Source organism: Chiloscyllium punctatum, chromosome 46 (assembly GCF_047496795.1).
Source record: "Chiloscyllium punctatum isolate Juve2018m chromosome 46, sChiPun1.3, whole genome shotgun sequence".
NCBI classification, from domain to species: domain Eukaryota; kingdom Metazoa; phylum Chordata; class Chondrichthyes; order Orectolobiformes; family Hemiscylliidae; genus Chiloscyllium; species Chiloscyllium punctatum.
In genome coordinates this window covers 47,378,780-47,400,242 of record NC_092784.1, presented here as the reverse complement: position 1 = coordinate 47,400,242, position 21,463 = coordinate 47,378,780, and the positions used below count along the sequence as shown (strand labels likewise).

Here is a 21,463-nt window from a genome sequence, read left to right as displayed (position 1 = left end):
ACCTTTTTATCCAAGTCATTGATATAGATCATTAAAAATTGAGGTGCCAGCACTGATCCCTGTAGAACACCAGACATGACATCTTGCTAACACATTTTATGTTAACTCCTGTTAACCAGTCAATCTTCTTTCCATGCCAATGTATTACCCCCTCCACCAAGAAAGTTCATTTGCTGCAATAATCGTTGAAGTGGCACCTTATCAAGTACCTTCTGGAGATCTAAGTGCACTACATCTGCCACTTTACCCATAACATAAGCTACTTCTTCAAAGAATTCCAATAAATTGGTTAAGCATGACTTCCTTTTCACAAAACCAATTTGACTCTGTCTGATTACCTCGAATATTTCTGACTCCTTATAATAGCTTCTAATATCTTCTCTCGGACAGATGTTAAATTAATTGGCTTTTGATTTCCTGCTTTCTGTCTCCCTCTTGTTTTGAATAAAGGTGTTCTAAAGAGGAGTCATACCAGATTAAAAAGTTTAGCTGTTCGTAGATGCTGCCAGACCTGCTGAGTTTCTGCAGCATTCTTTGAATTTGTTTCAGATTTCCATCATCGCAGTGTTTTGCTTTTACTTGAGTTACATTCAGTATTTTCCAGTCAAATGGACACTTCCCCGCATGCAGGAAACTTTGAATATTCAAATTAATGGATCAGATACCTCACTAATCTCTTTTTATAAGACCTCCTATTGAATCTAAATATAAAATAACATCATATTTATATTCCCTCAGTTTGACCTCTGCTGCGTGAGATTTTACCAGGAACTGTGACAGATTGGGTGGCAATCTGAGCTGCAGCTAATGCAAATTAATTTCAAGGCTGCAAACAACTGAGGTCAACATGAAGACCCTGCCTCTGTAAGTTTATTCTTTGTCTGGGGCATGGTCATCCCCAGGTTATACTCACTGCCAACCATCACTTTTAAATGAGTCCATGGTTGTCTGGCAAATTTCACTCATGTAAAACAGTGTTAGCCTATTCTGAAAGAACAGTCAGACTGGGCTCAAAATATTAACTATGGTTCTCTGTCTCCAGAGGTCGCCAGACCTGTTGGGTTCCTCCAGCAACATCTGTTGTGATTTCAGATATCTAGCATTCGCGTTGTTTTAATCAATCTGTTCAGAGATGTTAACACACACCTCTGGAGCGGGTGACCCTTAAACCTAGGTCTCCTGGATCAGGGATAGGGCTCCTACCACTGTGTAACAACCTATTTCACACTTTGTTCATCATTTTTTTATTTTCAGGGATGTTGCTTCTGGGATAAATATTGGTGTTGGGACAACTCCACAGTTTTCCTTAAAAGTAACACAATGTGAACATTAACATCCTCCTAACACAGCAGGAAGGTCCTTGGTTTAATTTCACATTTGAATGACGGCATCCTGGACAGTGTCGCACTCCCTCAGTCATAAGATTGGAGGGTCAGGTCTGAATAATAATGAGGCAATGTTTTTGGAATGAACTGGCACAGAAAATGGAAGCTGCAGGTACAGTTACAACATTTCAAAGACACTTGCACACGTGCATGAATGGGAAAGGGCTAGGGTGATAAGGGCTAAATGCAGGCAAATGGGACTAGTTTAATTTGGGAAACTTGGTCAGCATGGATGGGTTGGACTGAAGAGTCTGTTTTTGCACTGTATGATTCTATCCCCATTATAATTATAACTTCTCCTTTCATTCTTTTCAGAAAGAAGAAACACAATTCAGCCCAGTTCCATGGAACCACCCATCTGTCTGTGTGTGGTTGGTAATGCTGATGTTCTGTATACTTCATCTGTTGTGTCCCTGAAAATGTCACACTATTTTACCGAATGGAAGCCCCAGTTTCACTTGATACCACATGGTGTATAATTGTATCTTGCTGAGGTTCCGCAATTGAAGTCCCAGATCCTGGTGTAGCACTGAAAACTTCCTGAAAGTGTCAGAGAGGCTGCACTGTGATCACTGACGGGTTAATTGCCTGCTTTCTTTCTGCTTCTTGCTGCATTCTGACTGGTTTCATTATTCTGTTTGCAGTTGAGAGATCATTTCCTCAGGTCACTGGCTGGGTTCATTCCCTGGTATACGTCATGGGTTTTCAACACATCCACTTACTGGCGTAATATTTTGTGCCAATCTGTGGTCATAGAGTCATAGAGATGTACAGCACGGAAACAGACCCTTCAGTCCAACCCGTCCATGCCGACCAGATATCCGATCCCAATCTAGTCCCACCTGCCAGCACCCGGACCATATCCCTCCAAACCCTTCCTATTCATATACCCATCCAAATGCCTTTTAAATGTTGCAATTGTACCAGCCTCCACCACTTCCTCTGGCAGCTCATTCCATACACGTACCACCCTCTACGTGAAAAGGTTGCCCCTTAGGTCTCTTTTATATCTTCCCCCTCTCACCCTAAACCTATGCCCTCTAGTTCTGGACTCCCCAACTCCAGGGAAAAGACTTTATCTATTTATCCTATCCATGCCCCTCAAAATTTTGTAAACCTCTATAAGGTCACCCCTCAGCCGCCGACGCTCCAGGGAAAACAGTCCCAGCCTGTTCCGGAGTTTCCAAGGTCATTACAGTGTCACAGAGTGGTCACTCTCTCAGGTCACAGTCTGGGTCACTCTGAGGTCCTCAGTTGGGTCTCAGTGGTTACTCTCTCAGGTCACTGTCTGGGCCACTACTCCGTGCTCCTCCCTCTGATTCCACTCCCTGGAATCAGAGGCTGCAAATCCCTGATATAACCTACTCCAAAATCCACTCCTCTCATTTTCTTCAGGTCAGAGGGGTGACCATGGTAACCCTTATGGGCCCCAGTTATATCTGTCTCTTTGTGGGTTACATGGAACATTCCTTGTTCCAGTCCTATCTGGGACCCCAACCACAATTCTTTCTCCGACAAATCCATGACATCATCGGTGCTGCTTTCCTCTCTTGTCCAGAATCGGAAAAGGTTCATGGATTTTGTTTCCAATTTCCGAATCACCCTCACTTTCACCTGGTCCATCTCTGACTCCTCCCTTTTCTTCTTCAACATTTCTGGGGATTAACTGTCCACTAATATCCACTAGAAACCCACCAGCTCCCACAGCTACCTGGACTATACATCCTTTCCCCCTGCTTCCTGTATAGACTCCATTTCATTCTGTTAGTTCCTCCATCTCTGTCATATTTGTTCCGAAGAGGCCAACTTCAAAAGGGAGCTTCCAAAATGTCCATGCTCTTCCTCAGCCAAGGATCCCCCAGCACCGTTGTTGACAGGGCTCTTGACCAGGTCTGATTCATCTCCTGTACTTCTGTCCTCCTTCCCTCTCTTCCTTCCCATAAATTGGCAATAGGGTTACCTTGTGCTTACCCACCATCCCATCCGCATCCACCTCCAGAAGATCATCAACTATCATTTCTGCTACCTCCAATAAGATGCCAGCAGCAGACAAATATTCTCCTCCTCTCCCATGTCCGCCTTCCACAGGGACCGTTCCCTCTGGGACATCCTGGTCTACCTCTCCTTCTATCCTGACACCCCACCCATAGCTCCATGGCACTTTCCCTTGCAATCTCACCTGCCCATTTACCTCCTCTCAAGGGCCCAAACATACCTTCCAGGTGAAGCTGCATTTTACCTGCACTTCACACAATTTAGTCGACTGTATTCGCTGCTCACAATGTGGTCTCCTCTACATTGGGGAAACGAAGCAGAGACTCTGTGACTGCTTCACTGAACATCTACATTCTGCCCACAAAAATGACCCTGAGCTTCCAGTTGCCTGTCATTTTAACACACCGCCCTGTTCCCTGTCCAATGTCTCTGTCTGAGGCTTGCTGCAGTCTTCCAGTGAAGCTGGAAGAAGGAGACCTCATTTTCTGCTTGGGGACTCTGCAGCCCTCTGGACTCAACGTCACGTTTAATAATTTTAGGGCTTGAAATCTACCATGTCCTAGCCCATTACTCCACACACCAGACCTTGTTATCACATAGTCTCCATTAACAGCTATTTACTCTCCTAGCCAGATTGTTATCCATTCCTTTGTCTGTCCAACTGTTCTTCTCTCTCTTTGGGCTCTACCCCCACCTTTGGGCAGCACGGTGGCTCAGTGGTTAGCACTGCTGCCTCATAGCACCAGGGACCTGGGTTCGATTCCTGCCTTGGGTGACTGTGTGGAGTTTGCACATTCTCCCCATGTCTGCGTGGGTTTCCTCCGGGTGCTCAGGTTTCCTCCCACAATCCAAAGATGTGCAGGCCAGGTGAATTGGCCATGCTAAATTGCCCATAGTGTTAGGTGCATTGGTCAGGGGTAAATATTAGATAGGGGAATGGGTCTGGGTGGGTTGCTCTTCGGAGACACGGTGTGGACTTGTTGGGCTGAAAGGCCTTTTTCCATACTGTAGAGTATCTAATTTAATCTATTGTTTACTCCTGACCCCCCTCCCAACCCTATCTTCTGCATCTAAACCAACATTTTCCGAGCTACCATCGGTTCTGAGTGAGGGTCACTGGACATGAAATGTTAGCTCTGACTTCTCTTCACAGATGCTGCCAGATCTTCTGAGCTTTTCCAGCAACTTGTTTTTGTTCCCAAGATAACCTTCTTTACTGTCCACTGCACCACCAATTTTGGTATCATCTGCTCACACTTTTCACTGCATTTTATATTGAATACACGTGACAATAAAGGATATTTTATCTCTTGCTTCAGGAGTCTGCCGGCTCATTCTCTAGATCACTCAGTAGTCGCTAATGGAGTCACTTTCCTGCTCTCTGTCACCCTGAAGTGTTATTCTGACTCGACATCATCACCTAATCTTGTGTGTCTGATTCCTGACTCTTTGATTCTCTCAATCTCTGGTTTCTGACTGTTAACACTTTTCTGTTTCCTCTGTCTTCGGATTTACTTCACTCTTTCACCAGAGTTTGAATGAAGTTTTACCTCGATCTCAATTGGAGACATTAAAATAGCAAAGCTCGTCAGATGGTTACATTGGCATATTATGTAGCTTCCATTGGAACTAATAGGGAAGCAGCCCTCAGATGACCAGAAACTTCCCCCTTCTGTTGTTTTCAAATAAACGCATTCGGCCTTCTCGTGATCTTTGGTATCCTGCATGAAGGAACAAACCTCGTTAAACAGCCTGCACCTGCCACAGATTTAAATATTCCCACCTGTCTGAACCGCGCCAGAACAGAACAATCAGACAATGAGTATATAGTTCAAAATAGAAACTATTTCACACCATTATTGAAGGAATGTCAGTAAAATCTCACTTTACACTGTCCCCATCGAATACTCTGAGCACAGGTATCGCATGGGGTTAGATACAGAACAAAGCTCTCTCTACACTGTGATGAGGCTGCTCCTTTAACAAGGTTATGTTGTCCTTGGCTTTTTTTTCAGAGAGGTCGTAAAAGGCAAAGACTCCGAAAAGTCTGGGGTTGAAATGTTTTAGGGCCAATTTGATTATAGCAAACACATACTGCCTCAGAGAAAAAAGGCTTTTAAATTAAACATTTGTGCGATGAAAGAGGAGGAGCCAGTTCTTCCAGCTCAGCTTCTCTCCGGTCTGGCTACACACCGAAAGCAGTCAGGCAGTTGTAAAAGCTGCTGGATCCAAATAAGCAGGTCCAGACTGATCCTCCTCGCTCTGATTTCTCTCCTGTAAGACCCTGTGTTTGATTTTACCTTTTGTGCCAGGAGTGTTTATAACGATTGTTGCAAGTATTGGAACAGTATCACTAAGTTGGGATAAACTGTTGGATTTTTGGACAGGTAGGTTATTCAGTATTCTGTTCTCTTTTGTTTGTATTTCATTCGGTACTCTGTAAATAAATACTGTTTTGATTAAAACTACGTGGTATGACCACCTGCATCCCTCCTGGAAAATCCACATTACACCTGCTTAAAACAACGAGCAAAGTTAGGGTCTGGGCCACTTTCTTCAGATGTTTTGAAGAATGTTTTGTCTGGTCTGATCCATAACAATACTATCCCCATCAAACTCTCCCAGGACAGAGAGCGCATGGGATAGATACAGGGTAAAGCTGCCTCTGCACTGTCACCATCAAACATTCCAGGACAGGTACAGAACGCAATTAGACATAGGGCATTAAATGCTATTAGACTGAAAGTAAAGTCCTTAAGCAGTGACCCCATCAAACACTCCCTAGACAAATACAGCATGAATTAGATACGGCGTGAATATTCCTCTTCTCTTTTGAACAGAAAATAAGGTTCCCTGTACTCTTTAAAACTAAACATAAACAGAAAGTAAAGCCCCTCTACATTGTCTCCAACAAACACTCCTAGGATAGTGATAGCATGGGGTTAGACACAGAATAAACCTCCCTCTACACTGAACCATCAAACACTTCCAGGGCAGCACAGGGTTAGACACAGAGTAAAACACCTCACTATGCTGTCCTATCGTTCCTGTTTCATGACAAGCCTGAAAGTCACCCTTACAAACCTGGTTGAGTTTCAGTGTAAAATTGATCATTTCTGTCAGGTTGTGGCTGGCTGCTTTATTACTGATTCTGGCTGTTACCACTTTGGAGTTTAACCAGCATGTTCCTTCAGTTGCCTCCAATTGCTTGACGCCATCTTTACGGATCTCGCTGTTCAAAATAGATTCCATGTCGCTGAATACAAAGAAGGAGACTGCAGCAAAGTCTGGGGGAGCAAAGTGGTTTGGACTTTGGGTGAGTGTCAAGTCATCTGAAATAATTTGGCAACAGCAGTTGATCTAGCTATAAGTCCAATTCCACAGCTCATTGTATCCATTCCAATGATGGAGTGTAGAATGATTTCAAATATTAAAGTAAGGCAATTTTTGAACATCGTAAAAGACATATGAGTCACTCAGCAGCACAGAAGCTGAAAAAGGAGCAATGTTCACAGCCTTCTGCCTTGCACTCATCAGGACAGAATTGCAAGAACACTAACGGTCTTTTTGCAGCAGAGAACGGTGGGTGCTGGGCGGAAGTGAAGTCAGAGCGCAAAGCCAGTCGGGAAGGTAAGTGATTGTTATTTGAGTGGGTGTGTTCTAGACCCCAGGTCCTACAAAGTAGGGCCTCCCTCCCACCTTCCTCCTCTAGCCTAAATTAAAAATCCACAGACTTGCCCCAAAAAGAGGGTCCAAGGAAGTTCCTGTGGATTGAAGAGTGAGGCTTTAGCTCAGGAGTCTTTGACAAGGAGGTTGAGTGAAGTGATTACGCCACAGTTGAAGAGGTTGAAGACATGACTGCCAAGCTGGTTCAGTAGGCTCGTATAAGTGTGGAAAGTGTGTGCACATTCAGCTACTGACAGAGCATATTGCAGCACTGATGAAAGAACTCGAGGACCTTAGGTTCATCTGAGAAAGCGAGATCTTTCTGGACAAGACCTTCAGCGAGGTTATTACACTGACCATACCAGAAGAGAGCAGACAATGAGGAAGGCAGAGAGGAGACAGGTGCAAGGGACCCAGGGAGAAGTACCTGTCAGGAACAAGTTGAATCTTTTGGAAACAGTAGAGACTGATGACATTGCCAGTCCACGAGGCGGCCAGGTCTGTCAATCAAAAGTTGGCATGGAGGCAGAGCGGAAGAGTTGGACATCGCACAGAGCCGTGGTAATAGCGGACTCCATAGTGAGAGGAACTGACCGGGGTTTCTGTGGCAGCAGGCGGGACTTAAGGATGGTGTGTAGCCTTCCTGGTGCCAGGATTAAAGACATCACAGACAGAGTGCAGGAAATCCTCAAGGCCGAAGGTGAAGAGCCAGAGGTGGCGGTACATGTCGGCACAAATGATGTCGGGAAGAAGAGGAGGAACGTACTACAGTGGGACTTCGGAGAACTAGGAAGAAGGCTGAAAAGCAGGATGTCTAAGGTGGTTATCTCCGGTTTGCTTCCAGTTCCTCAGGCTGGTGAGACCAGAAACAGGGAGATAATGGACTTGAACGTGTGGTTGGGGATCTGGTGCAGGAAGCAAGGATTTAAATTCTTGGATCACTGGGGTATGTTTTGTGGCAAGCATAGATTATACAAGAGAGACGGTTTGCACCTTAATAGGTTGGGGACCAGCATTCTGGCAGGCAGGTTTGCTACTGCAACACCGCTACATTTAAACTAAGTAGCGGGGGGGAGGGGACAAACTGGATCTTTAAGAAGGAAATTGGAGGGAAAGTTAGAACAAGGGAACTCAAGAAAGACAACTGTATCAATGAGGCAGAAAGCTCAAAAAGGGATCATGCTATAAGGTTGAGTGAAATAGAAGTTGATGGGAAGGGTGAGGGCAGTAACAAATTAAAACTACTATATATGAATGCACGAAGCATTAGAAATAAGATGGATGAGCTTGAGGCTCTTTTGGAAATTGGCAGATACAATATTGTGAGGATAACTGAGATGTGGCTTCAAGTGGACGGGGCCTAGGAAATGAATATTCAAGGCTATACGTGCTATCATAAGGACAGACACACGGGCAGAGGGGGTGGGGTGGCCATGTTTGTAAGGGATGATATTCAGTCCCTTGCGCGGGGGGGACCTAGATTCAGGGGATGTACAGTCAGTATGGATAGAGCTGAGAAATTCTAAGGGTAAAAAGACCCTCTGGAGAGGCTCCCCAAACAGTAGTCTGGATGCCAGATGTAAGTTGAATCAGGAGCTGAAATTGGCCTGTCGCAAAGATGTTACTACAGTTGTGATGGGGGATTTCAACATGCAGGTAGACTGGGAGAATCAGGATGGTATTGGACCTCAAAAAAGAGACTTTGTGGATTCTTAGAACAGCTGGTGCTGGAGCCTACCAGGGAGAAGGCAATTCTGGATCTGGTATTGTGTAACGAACCAGAATTGGTCAGGGACCTCGAAGTGAAGGAGCCATTGGGAAGTAGTGACCATAATACATTAAGCTTCAATCTGCAATTTGAGAGGGAGAGGGTACAATTGGAAGTGACAATACTTCAGTTGAATAAAGAGAACTATGGAGCTATGAGAGAGGAGCTGGCCAAAGTTCAATGGTGCAATACCTTAGCAGGGATGACAGTGGAAGAACAATGGCAGATACTTCTGTGTGTAATGCAGAAGATGCAGGATCAGTTCATTCCAAAAAGGAAGAAAGATCCCAGGAGGAGGCATGGGCGGCCGTGGCTGACGAGGGAAGTTAAGAAACATATAATGTTAAAAGGGAAAAAATATAACATAGCAAAGATAAGTGGGAAAACGGAGGACTGGGAAGCTTTTAAAGAACAACAGAGGATTACTAAGAAGGAAATACACAGAGAAAAAATGAGGTACGAAAGTAAACTGGCCAAAAATGTAAAGGAGGATAGTGAAAGCTTTTTTAGGTATGTGAAAGGCAAAAAAATGGTTAAGACTAAAATTGGGCCTGTGAAGACAGAAACAGGGGAATATATTATGGGGAACAAAGAAATGGGAGAAGAATTGAATTGGTACTTCAGATCTGTGTTCACTAGGGAAGACACAAGCAATCTCCCTGAGGTAACAGTGGCTAAAGGACCTGAACTTAAGGGAATTTATATTTGCCAGGAATTGGTGTTGGAGAGACTGTTAGGTCTGAAGGTTGATAAGTCCCCGGGCCTGATGGTCTACATCCCAGGGTACTGAAGGAGGTGGCTCTAGAAATCGTGGATGCGTTGGTGATTATTTTCCAGAGTTCGATAGATTCGGGATCAGTTCCTGCGGATTGGAGGGTGGCTAATGTTGTACCACTTTTTAAGAAAGGTGGGAGAGAGAAAGCAGGAAATTATAGACCAGTTAGTCTGACCTCCATGGTGGGAAAGATGCTGGAGTCTATTATAAAGGATGAAATTACAACAGATCTGGATAGTAGTAACATGATAGGTCAGAGTCAACATGGATTTATGAAGAGGAAATCATGCTTGACTAATCTGGAATTTTTTGAGGATGTAACTCTGAAGATGGACGAGGGAGATCCAGTAGATGTAGTGTCTGGACTTTCAGAAAGCTTTTGATAAAGTCCCACATAGGAGGTTAGTGAGCAAAATTAGGGTGCATGGTATTGGGGGCAAAGTACTAACTTGGATTGAAAGTTGGTTGGCTGACAGGAAACAAAGAGTAGTGATAAACGGCTCCATTTCGGAATGGCAGGCAGTGACCAGTGGGGTACCGCAGGGATCAGTGCTGGGACTGCAGATTTTTACAATATATATTAATGATATAGAAGATGGTATTAGTAATAACATTTGCAAATTTGCTGATGATACTAAGCTGGGTGGCAGGGTGAAATGAGAGGAGGATGTTAGAAGATTACAGGGTGACCTGGACAGGTTAGATGAGTGGTCAGATGCATGGCAGATGCAGTTTAATGTGGATAAATGTATGGTTATCCACTTTGGTGTCAAGAACAGGAAGGCAGATTACTACCTAAATGGAATCAATTTAGGTAAAGGGGAAGTACAAAGAGATCTGGGTGTTCTTGTACACCAGTCAATGAAGGTAAGCATGCAGGTACAGCAGGTAGTGAAGAAGGCTAATAGCATGCTGGCCTTCATAACAAGAGGGATTGAGTATAGAAGCAAAGAGGTTCTTCTGCAGCTGTACAGGGCCCTGGTGAGACCACACCTGGAATACTGTGTGCAGTTCTGGTCTCCAAATTTGAGGAAAGACATTCTGGCTATTGAGGGAGTGCAGCGTAGGTTCACGAGGTCAATTCCTGGAATGGCAAGACTACCTTATGCTGAAAGACTGGAGCGACTGGGCTTGTATACCCTTGAGTTTAGAAGACTGAGAGGGGATCTGATTGAGACATATAAGATTATTGAAGGATTGGACACTCTGGAGACAGGAAACATGTTTCTGCTGATGGGGAGTCCTGAACCAGAGGACACAGCTTAAAAATACGGGGTAGACCATTTAGGACAGAGATGAGGAGAAACTTCTTCACCCAGAGAGTGGTGGCTGTGTGGAATGCTCTGCCCAGAGGACAGTGGAGGCCCAGTCTCTGGATTCATTTAAGAAAGATTGGATAGAGCTCTCAAGGATTGTGAAATCAAGGGTTATGGAGATAAGGCAGGAACAGGACACTGATTAAGGATGATCATCCATGATCATATTGAATGGTGGTGCAGGCGCGAAGGGCAGAATGGCCTATTCCTGCACCTATTCTCTATTGTTCTATCTATTGTTCAAATCTCAGACAAAACAACAGCTTGTATTGCATGAGCAGAGGTGGGAAAACTTGTACAAGTATTGATTGCCACAAGAGCTCACAAGCATATGTATGAACTTGCATTCATTCAGCATCTTTCATGATCACAGGATTTCCGAAAACACTCTCCAGCCAATTAAGTTCTTTGAAGAATGATTACTGGATTCACAGCAGCCAACATGGGCGGAAATTTCAACAAAGAGCCAAGAGATAATGAGCCATGTATTCAACAGCTCTAGCCTTTTATTCCTTTACTCAACGGGTAATTGTGTGACATTGGGAATAATCCAGAGAATAATCCATTCAATAGAATCACAGCTGACCTGGTAGTGAATTTAATTCTACTTTCCTTCCTGTCTCCACCCCACCCACATGATGATACCATGACAAACGCCATCCTTGCATATTGGGGCAGGGAACTCTAAGGTCTAATGAGCCTCTGAGAGAAGAGACTCCTCCTCATCTCCCTCTCCCATGGGAGACCTGTGGACCCTAGTTCGCTCAGTTTCTTTTATTCAATCATGGGATGAGTGTGTCATTGATGAGGGCAGCATTTATTGTCCACCCCTAATTGCCCAGAGGGCATTTAAGAGTCAACCACACATTGCTGTGAGTCTGGACTCACATGAAGAACAGATCAAGTATGGAGGGTAGTTTCCTTCCTCACAGGACATTAATGAAGCAGGTGGAGTTGGCCGGATGGCGGGAATCATCATCAGAGGCTGGAATCATTGTTGATGAAGGGGTTCATCGCTCGCTGCAGGCTGCGCTTCATCGCTCCTTGTTGGAGGTGGTCAGAGGCCAGGAGTCAAACGGAAGAAAAGAGAAACGAACCACTTGAAGAAATAAAGAGAAGAGAATGAAGAAAAGAAGAAGAGCAACGAAGCAGACAAGCTCCGTCTGGAGCGTCCTACTCCGCTCTCATCTTGCAACAAATCATGAAGATTGCTCATTCTCAACCTCTTCGCTCACCTCAGATGTGATGACCCTGAGTTTAAAACACCATCAGTCACCTCTCTCTAAATGACAGAGAGGACCTGTGGTCTGGTAGGACCACGGTGACATTACCTTCAGTTGTAGATTGCCCCACAAGAGGAAATATCCTTTCAGCATCTGTTCAGTCAAACCACTCTGAATCCTGGCTGTTTCAGAAAGGTCACCCAAGGTCACCGCTCAGTCCTCTAGAGTACAGAACTATCTTCTCAGTTTTTCTTTTCAGACAAACCCCTTCGTTCCAAGAATACCAACATAGAAAGAGAGGACTGAGTAAGGTGATGGAAGAGGTGGGGTTTGGGGGAGGGGGGGAGCAGGGAGAGAGAGAGAGAGAGAGAGAGAGAGAGAGAGGGGAAGGAAAGAAGGAAGAGAGGAGAAGCAATTCTTCACACAGAGGATTGGAAAATACAAATTTGGTTGCAAAAGAAACTAAACATTTACCAGAGTTTTTTGCTCCCATGACCGTTCTCCAGTTTATCTCCATGGTGTTATTCTGGATCTCGATTCTTGCCAAGTCACCTGGCATACCTTGATTACCAAACACCTGGATCTTGCCAGCTAAAATTAAAGATAAATCCTTGTGAAGGATGTAGTCCCTATTGAAATCACCATGCCTCCTTCTCTCTCACAGGTTTACTTGTCTTTGATGTTACTTGATGATTCATTGTGAACCTACCTAAATACTCATCACTTCCCTGCCTGGCCTGTCCGCACTTTGCCCCTCAGCCGGACACATCAAGATTTCTCATGATTTCTGAAGAACAGCCCTTTTGAATTTAAAGCATAAACTCTTTCTCACTTCACAGAATGCTGCCAAATCTACTGAGTTTCTGCAGCCTCTCTTTGATTAGATTAGATTACTTTACAGTGTGGAAACAGGCCCTTCGGCCCAACAAGTCCACACCGACCTGCCGAAGCGCAACCCACCCATAACCCTACATTTAACTCTTACCTAACACTACGGACAATTTAGTATGGCCAATTCGCCTGACCTGCACATCTTTGGACTGTGGGAGGAAACCGGAGCACCCGGAGGAAACCCACGCAGACACGGGGAGAATGCGCAAACTCCACACAGTCAGTCGCCTGAGGCGGGAATTGAACCCGGGTCTCTGGCGCTGTGAGGCAGCAGTGCTAACCACTGTGCCACCGTGCCGCCCGTTTGTCATTGCACATATTCCTTTGTTCCCAGAGAATGAGTTCCTGTGCATGAATGTTCATTGCTCTTGCGTGAGTAAATGAGCCTCATTGCAAGCGCGACTGACTATTTTACTATGGTTCTTAGCATAGCTATGAGCATATTCAGGACATTTCACCCAGCAGACAACTGAACAATGTTACGTATGAATTTCAGTGTCAGTGTGGGACCCAATCAAACCAGCCTGCATTTGCAAAGCCCACAACAAAACATTATTGTTCAATGTGATTCTGCAATTGGGCATCAGTTATTTAACAATCCCAAGGAATCTTGATTTAATGCCTGATGTGAAAGACAGTCCCTCTGGCACTGCAATGCTGCCTCAGAACTGCTGTGGGATCACCTGCCTCAATCTTGTGCTCAAAACCTCTGGAGTGAGACATAAGTCCTGACAGGCATTAAAATAACCCAAAGAGGCCTAGAGGAGACAGTGCAAACATTGATTCACAGCACAGGAGGTAGAAACCTGTTCTCAATCAATATTCACACACTATCACTTTCTAACATCTGATACTTTTGAATTTGGGAGGATCTAATTGAATGTGGAGAAGACGTTTCCACCAGGAGGAGAGACTAGGACCATAGGGCACAGTCTCGGAGTGAAGGGGTGAACTTTCAGAATTGAAGTGAGGAGAAATTTCTTCAGCTAGAGGGTGGTGAATCAGCTCAACTCATTTCCAGAGAAGGCTATGAATATCAGGTCACCGAGTATCTTTAAGTCAGAGATAGCAAGATTCTTCTATATTTAGGGGATTGAAGGTTACAGGGAAAAGGTAGAATTGGCCGAATTGCTTCTACATCTTATGGTCTTGTGTACAGAAGCAGTAACTTAGACAGATATAAATTTCCTTAGCCCTGTTTCTGTGGAATTGTGATAATCAAATACAATCTAGGAACTTCCTCAGCTGTGCGACACAGCATCATTGACAACAATGTTTCTACATGCTCCTTAAAACAGTTCTGGGAAATATTGTTTGAAGTTTTTAATCAGATTTTAATTTTAATTGATATGGCTTTAATTAAAAAGTGCTAATTGGCTCAAACAGTGCAGACCTTAAAACCTAAAATAAACAACCTTTCCTTTGATTAAGAGACACACTCTACATCAACTCAACATCGAGAGGGTTAGCATTTGTACTGAGTAATATTTTACCAAAAGAGTCTTCTGAGATTGACTTTGTTCCTCCACTGGGCAGAGTCAAAGCAACAGCCATTGCCGTATTCTCCAAGAGATCCAAGATGGTCGCTGCTACATTTAACTGCTGACTGGTCGTCATGTTTTGTAGTCGTGAATTCCTATTGAGGAGACCATTTGTAAAGTTTGTGATGGCCTAAGTATAGAAAGAGAAATAACTTCTTGAACTAACAGGTCTGTTTTCTTTCCCTCCTTATATTCATTTTCTCTCATTCCTTTTCTCTCCACTCTTTTCCTCCTCGAATGCTTTGTTTTCTTACTCCTTTTCCTTTCACTGTGATTGTCTTGAATTCTTCCTTTCCTTTCCCTTCTCCCCCCTCCCAGTTTCTGGCCTCCACTCTCTTCAGCTGTGACTGCCAATTATCCACCTCAATAAATGAGGTTAATGCCTCTCTCTCTTCCCATCTGTTGAAACATGTCACAACAGCAGTGAACTGCAATTTACAAAAATAAACTTTGAAATAAAAAAAAACAGAATTTTGACAGTGCCAAAGGAGGACATTCAGCCCATTCTGCCTATACTTACGCTCCCTAGTGCCAATCTCCTGCTTTGTCCTCATTGCAAATTATAGCATTTGATTCCTTTGATCTGAATGGCTTTCTAAGCCCGTTCCAGAATGCAGCTCAGCGTCAATCCCATTGCTGTGGGTCTGCAGTCACATGTAGTCATACTGCTTTACCACTGGCACGCGTCACTCAGATCCTGCCTAATCTACAATCTGTGTTTGAATGCTCCTACCTTCACAATAGTCATCTTTACACCAACTTTACACATTGATTAATCCACTATTGGAGGTAGGTCTTATGGGCTCTTACAGGCAATACAAAGTTGGGACGCCACAGGTACATCAGATATGAATATCCCATTGGATATCAACCCACATTCAGTTTGGAAGATCCAGTTTCCCTTCAAAAGACAGAATTCATCAAGGGGCTATCAGCCAAACATAAAATATGGGCTTCTTTCCTCAAAGAACAGACACCATCAAAACAGAAGGATTATAGAAGTATGACACCAGGTCACATGACGACAAAAGGCTTGGTCAAAAAGATAGGTTTTAAGGTGCGTTTTAAAGAGGGGAACCAAATGCATTGTAGCCAAAATGGCTTATGATGCAAAGAAACCGTGAAATAATTATCGACTGTTGTAAAGACTGAGCACGTTCATAATGCTCTTTAGGGAAGGAACCCTGTCATCTTCACCCGGCCTGGCCTACACGTGATTCCAGACCCACAGCCATGTGGTTGATTCTTAACTCCCCCTGAATCAAACATGGAAGAGGCCTTTCAGCCCACCAAGTCTGTAGCACCTATGGAATGGCCTCAGTTCAAAGGCAGTTGAGGAAAAACAGCAATTACTGGACTTGCCAACAATGTCCACCCTCTGTGAAAGAATAAAAAGTAATACGTCAGAAAGCAAGTTGAAGAGGGAATCTGCAGAGGGATATAGATAGGACAAGGCACTTGGACAGATGGACAGTAATGTGGTAGAATACGAGGTTGCCCAATTTGGCAGAAAGAATAAGAACTTAGAACATCATTTAAGTAGAGAAACATCAAAGAGTGCTGAACACTTGTACCAGGGCCTCCAGCTGTGAGCGATAGTGAGACTGAGTATCTGGAGTGGTCGAACAGACCCTCTGTGAAAAAAAAGGAGTCTTTATGGGGGGAGGAGGCAAATTGTCTGTCTACTCAGACAGACAAAGGATTTCTCAACTCACAGGCTTCATTCTATGTAAATGCCTCCTCATTTAACCTTAATTTCCCTTCACTTTTGTTATGACTTGAAACATTAATTATTTATTTCATTGGCATCATGTTCTTTGGACCTTCTGTGTTTCAAATCTCCTGTTACATTAGCAAGAAGGTTCAGCAAGTAATTAGCAAGATAAATAGAGTGTTCGCCTTAACATCAAAGGGGATGATGGATAACAGTAGAAAAGTCTTGCGACAGTAATATGGCCACTTTTGTGACATCATCTGAGCACTGTTTAAATTAAAATATTATGAAAGGGGTATATCTGCATCAGAAGTAGTTCAAAGAATGTCCACTCAGCTGATTCCTGGGAGAAGGTGATAAACTTATGAGGAAAAGTTAAGCTCATTTCATTTTGAACTCATTGGACTTTAGAAGAATGAGATGGGATCTTATTGTGACATATTATATTCTGAAGGGGCTTGATAGGGTGGATGCTCAGAGAATATTTTCCCTCAGCGGGAATCAAAAACTAAGGAGCATAGTTCCAGAATAAGGAGATTCCATTTCAAACAATGACAAGGGGGACCTTTTCAATCAGAGAGTTATTAATCTTCAGAATTCTGTTTCACTGAGAGCAGTGGAGCGTCAGCCATTGGACAACCTGGTGGCTAAATTTGATTTTTGATAAACAGGAAAGGCAAAGTCTTTGGAGAAAATGAGGAAAGTAATGCAATGGCTCAAACCAAGTCATCCCTGCTCTTCTTGAATGGTGGAAGGGATCCAATGGGCTGAATGGCCTTCTCCTGTTTCTACATTTTTATAATCTAATGGAAATGATGAAAAGAGCAAAAGTTGAAGTATATAGTATTCCAGAGCCTGGGAACCTGACAACAGAAGGTGATGATAGAGCATTGAACTTGGAAATACATAAGAGGCTAGAATCTGAGTAACATAAACACCTTGGAGGGTTGGGGCAATGGAGGCTGCAGAGGTAGTGATGCCTCTCTCATTTCCTCTTACACTGATTCTCGTTTCCCTCTAATATAAAGATTAGATCGAGATATGGGAACTGGATCAGTGGTGCTGGAAGAGCACAGCAGCTCAGGCAGCATCCAAGTAGCTTCGAAATCGACGTTTCGGGCAAAAGCCCTTCATCAGGAATAAAGGCAGTGAGCCGAAGAGATATGGGAACGTCCACTGTCTATCATCAAATGACTACAGAGGAAAAAATACCTCTTTGTAAGGAAGTTTGTAAAATCCCGAGTGAAGTACTTGGTTGACAGATTGAGCAATTCACTCACTCCTGCTTGTTACAGGCTGAAACTAAAGTCAGGTGCAATCCTGGTAGAAAGAGGAAACTGGGGTCTTAACTCATATAATCCATATTTTAGTACACATGCAAGTCCGGTGTATCAGATTAACTTGCCAAATTCTAGTTATTTGTGTTAATTGTTAACAAGTGTGTTTAATTATGAGCTAATGGAAGGCATTAATTGGGGTCACACTTGAGTCCAAATAAAGAGACATTCAAAGGCCCTCTTATGGAATACTGGTAATGTCCCGACCACTGGACTGAGGGAACCTGCTTTAAGACCCACTTGCTCCAGAGGTGTGCAACAATACATTTGAACAGGTTGATTTGAAAAATAGGTCAATTAAAAATCATTAACATTTTTAAAAATTAAAGAGATATTCACTGAGAGTATAGATGGTTGAGTTAGGAGGCACAAGCTTCTGCTGTTTTAGTCTGTTAGTAAATATTGGTCTATTTTAAGATTGGCTCTAGTATTGTTTTTCTCTGACCGGCTTTGTGGAGTAGAGTCAAAAAGTATGGTCCTGGGAAAACACATCCGGTCAGGCAGCATCTGAGGAGCAGGAGAATTGACATTTCAAGCATAAGCTCTTCATCAGGATTCCTGGTGAAGAACTTATGCTCAAAATGTCGACTCTCCTGCTCTCCGGATGCTACCTGACTGGCTCTGCTTTTCTAGCACCACACTTTTTTGATTCTGATCTCCAGCATCTGCAGTCCTCACTTTCTCCTAGCTTTGTAGAGTAGAACACTGCACCAGAACAATGTCACTTTTGGAGCATATAGAAACACTGGGGCCTATGATTCCTTACCTGGATATCATTTGTGACGCTGAAATTCTGACAGACTTTATCAAGTAATCGGCGAGCTGATTCTACTATGAAGCAAGACCCATTACCCACAGAGTTTGGCTAGACAGTGGAACAAGACAATAGTTAAAAATCCCCCCTTCTCATTGATAACCATCACTAGACAAGTCAACCTAAAAATCCACCAAGCCAACAGTCCCAAGAGCAAAAGGCTGGAAAATCAACTTTGTATCATCTGGAAATAAGTGACATGATGTTGTTTGTGCAGCTAGTGTGATAACACTGGGATAGTACCAGATAGTGATGTCTGGATTTATCCCACTGCATCAGTGTTGGGGCACCTTGTTGTGGGCTGAGTGAACAAGTACCTTGCATCCTTCATTCCCTTCGGACACTTAAAAATGCTTTACAACAAATTTTAAAATAATTTATCGGTTCATAGGAAATGGGTGTCACTGATTAGGCCAGTGCTTATTATTCATTGCCCGTTCCTAATTGCCCAATAGAAGGTGATGGTGAACTGCTTTCTTCAATTCTTGCGGTCCATTTGGTGTAGGGGGCACTAGGAGTGCTGTTCATGGGGAAAGGATGTAAGGTGTTCCAGGACTTGAACTCAGTCAGCGAGGGAACAGTCATATGATTCCATGTCAGGACAGTGTGTGGCCTGGAGGTTGATGGTGTTCCAAGTGTCAGCAATGCCTGTCCTCAAAGTGACAATTTGCTGTGATACTGCCATGGGAGCCTTGGTGATTTGCTGCAGTGCATCTTGTTAATAGAAGACTGTAGTCCCACTAGTCAGCACTGGTATAGGAGTAGAATGTTAAAGGTGGTGGAAGGGGAGCCAATCATGTGGGTAACTTTTTTCCTAATGGTATCCAGTTTCTTGATCATTGTTGGAGTGACATTCGCCCAGACAAGTGAAGTATACGCCACCATATACCTGACTTTTGTTTTGTAGATAGTCTACAGGATTTGAAGCATCAGAAAATGAGTTACTCACTGCAGGATTGGCCTGCTTTTGTAGACCCTGTACTTATATAGCTTGTCCAACTCAATTTCTGGTCAATGGTAACCCCCAGAACACTGATTATTGGGGATTCTGTGATGGTCATGCCATTGAATGTCATGTTCAGACTTTCTCTTGTTGGAGATAGACATTGCCTGACACTTGAGTGGCATGAATACAACTTGTCGCTTATCAACCCAAGCCTGAATATTATCCAGGTCTTGCTGCTTATGGACACAGATTGATTTGGGAATTTAGGAGTCAAGAATAGTGCTGACACTGCAGGAACTCCTTGATGCCAAACTTGGCCTAAATGTGAGCTTGATGGAAGGCCAGTCACACTCATCTCACCCTTGCAGTGTAACTATTTTGTCCATGATATTGATTTTGTCACGTTGTAATGTAGGAAAAGTGTCACCCAACTTTCACACAGGAAGTTCCCACAAACAGCAATGCAAGTAATTAGATAATGACTAGATAAACTGTTTAACATTTATAGTCAGGACTAAATCTTGACCTTGATATAACAGGAAGCTCCCCTGTGCATTCTCCACAAGAGTGTCACTGTGATCTTGGTTCTACCCAAGAAGGCTCATGGGATCTGGGTTTATAACACCTCATTTGAAAGCTGAGCTTATTGTTATGAAGTTGTAAACATGTACTGTACCTTAAAGGGAGCTGAAATTTCTGCTGGCACAGAGTGTGCTGAACAATTTAAAAATGTTACATTTGGTTATGAAACGAATAGCTGGAGCTGGGTTGCCATGGCACACAACAAATTCAAATTGTCAATTTTATGCCCTAGATACCAAAATCCAATTGAATTTGAATTTTATCAATAGCCAGTCCGATGTTTTAGGGTATATAAAATCGGGTATTTTGAACAGTTGGGGAGAACAACAAAGAGCAGCCAAGTACCAACAGACTGCCAGCAGAATAACTCTCTGAAAGGTACCTGCCCATAAGAAAGTTGTGCAACAGAAGACTGAAGATGACCTAAAAGAATCTACAGAGGAAGTTTGACATCAGAAGACAACAACTGGTTTTGAAAATTGATTTGCTATAGATTTAAGAGGGAATTTACGAGACCAGTAATGTAGGGTGGGAGGTAAAATAAGGTTTAAGAGAAAAGAGTTGTAAGAAGCTGTAGTTTAATGTTCTCTTTTGGATTTAAAGAATAAAATTGTTCATTTTACAGATTACAGCGCAAGGTGAGCTTTTCAGTGTGTCTGGTTCAAATTAACAGAAGGGTTTACCTAACATTATGGTCAAGAAATTTAAAATTACAAACAATCATTACCTGTGACCATTATAATCATCCTGTAGTCATTTCAAATCCATGCTCATGTTCAATCAAAAATCAAGGGTACAAAGAAATGAACCCCATTAAGTAAAAGGACTTCTTCAGTGAGTCAGTTTGAGAATAGAACAACATGGGTCACATACCTGTTGAAGGGTTTGTGAATGCTTCCCACTACATTGTACGAGGGTGGAATTATTTGGCTTTTCTGGTTTGGGACAGTTGAGAGGTTGCGCTGCAAAAATTAGAATAGTTAAGAGATCTTTCAACATCGGTGCCCAAATCAAAACTCTGCCATCTTCCTACTATGGATTTCTGATGCCCATCTAGCAGGACAGATAGAACCCAGTTTTGACATCTCATCTGAAGGATAGTCCTCCAACAGTGCAGCACTCCATCAGGACAGTACTGCAGTTTGGTGGGGGGTTGGGGGAGGGGGGGAGTCAGCTTAGATTACCCTTTCAAAACCTCATTTCATACCAACACCCTTCTGACCCAGAGTGTTAATACCTGAGTCAAACTGATAGAGATGAGAGTGTAGAATCCATCAATAAGGATGAGGTTTCTAAATTCTTAGAAGAGCAGAGTCTGATTAGAACAAGTCAACATGGATTTAGTAAGGGGAGGTCATGCCTGACAAACCTGTTGGTATTCTTTGAAGAGGTGACAAGTAGGTTAGACCAGGGCAACCCAGTGGATGTGGTCTATCTAGACTTCCAAAAGGCCTTTGATAAGGTGCCACACGGGAGGCTGCTGAGCAAGGTGAGGGCCCATGGTGTTCGA

General features: G+C 43.4%; 1 protein-coding gene across 1 annotated transcript in view; it reads right to left on the bottom strand.

Annotated features, from left to right (window-relative positions):
* The window catches only part of LOC140468003 (adhesion G protein-coupled receptor E3-like), a 59,454-nt gene that overhangs the window by 27,241 nt on the left and 10,750 nt on the right, over positions 1-21,463 (bottom strand). Inside the window, exons 6-11 of the mRNA XM_072564133.1 lie at positions 20,827-20,915; positions 18,378-18,476; positions 14,513-14,690; positions 12,603-12,719; positions 6,465-6,667; positions 4,931-5,101 (exon numbers count right to left, since the gene is read on the bottom strand). Coding sequence (XP_072420234.1) covers positions 4,931-5,101; positions 6,465-6,667; positions 12,603-12,719; positions 14,513-14,690; positions 18,378-18,476; positions 20,827-20,915 — 857 coding nt within the window. The remainder of the gene's footprint in view (positions 1-4,930; positions 5,102-6,464; positions 6,668-12,602; positions 12,720-14,512; positions 14,691-18,377; positions 18,477-20,826; positions 20,916-21,463) is intronic.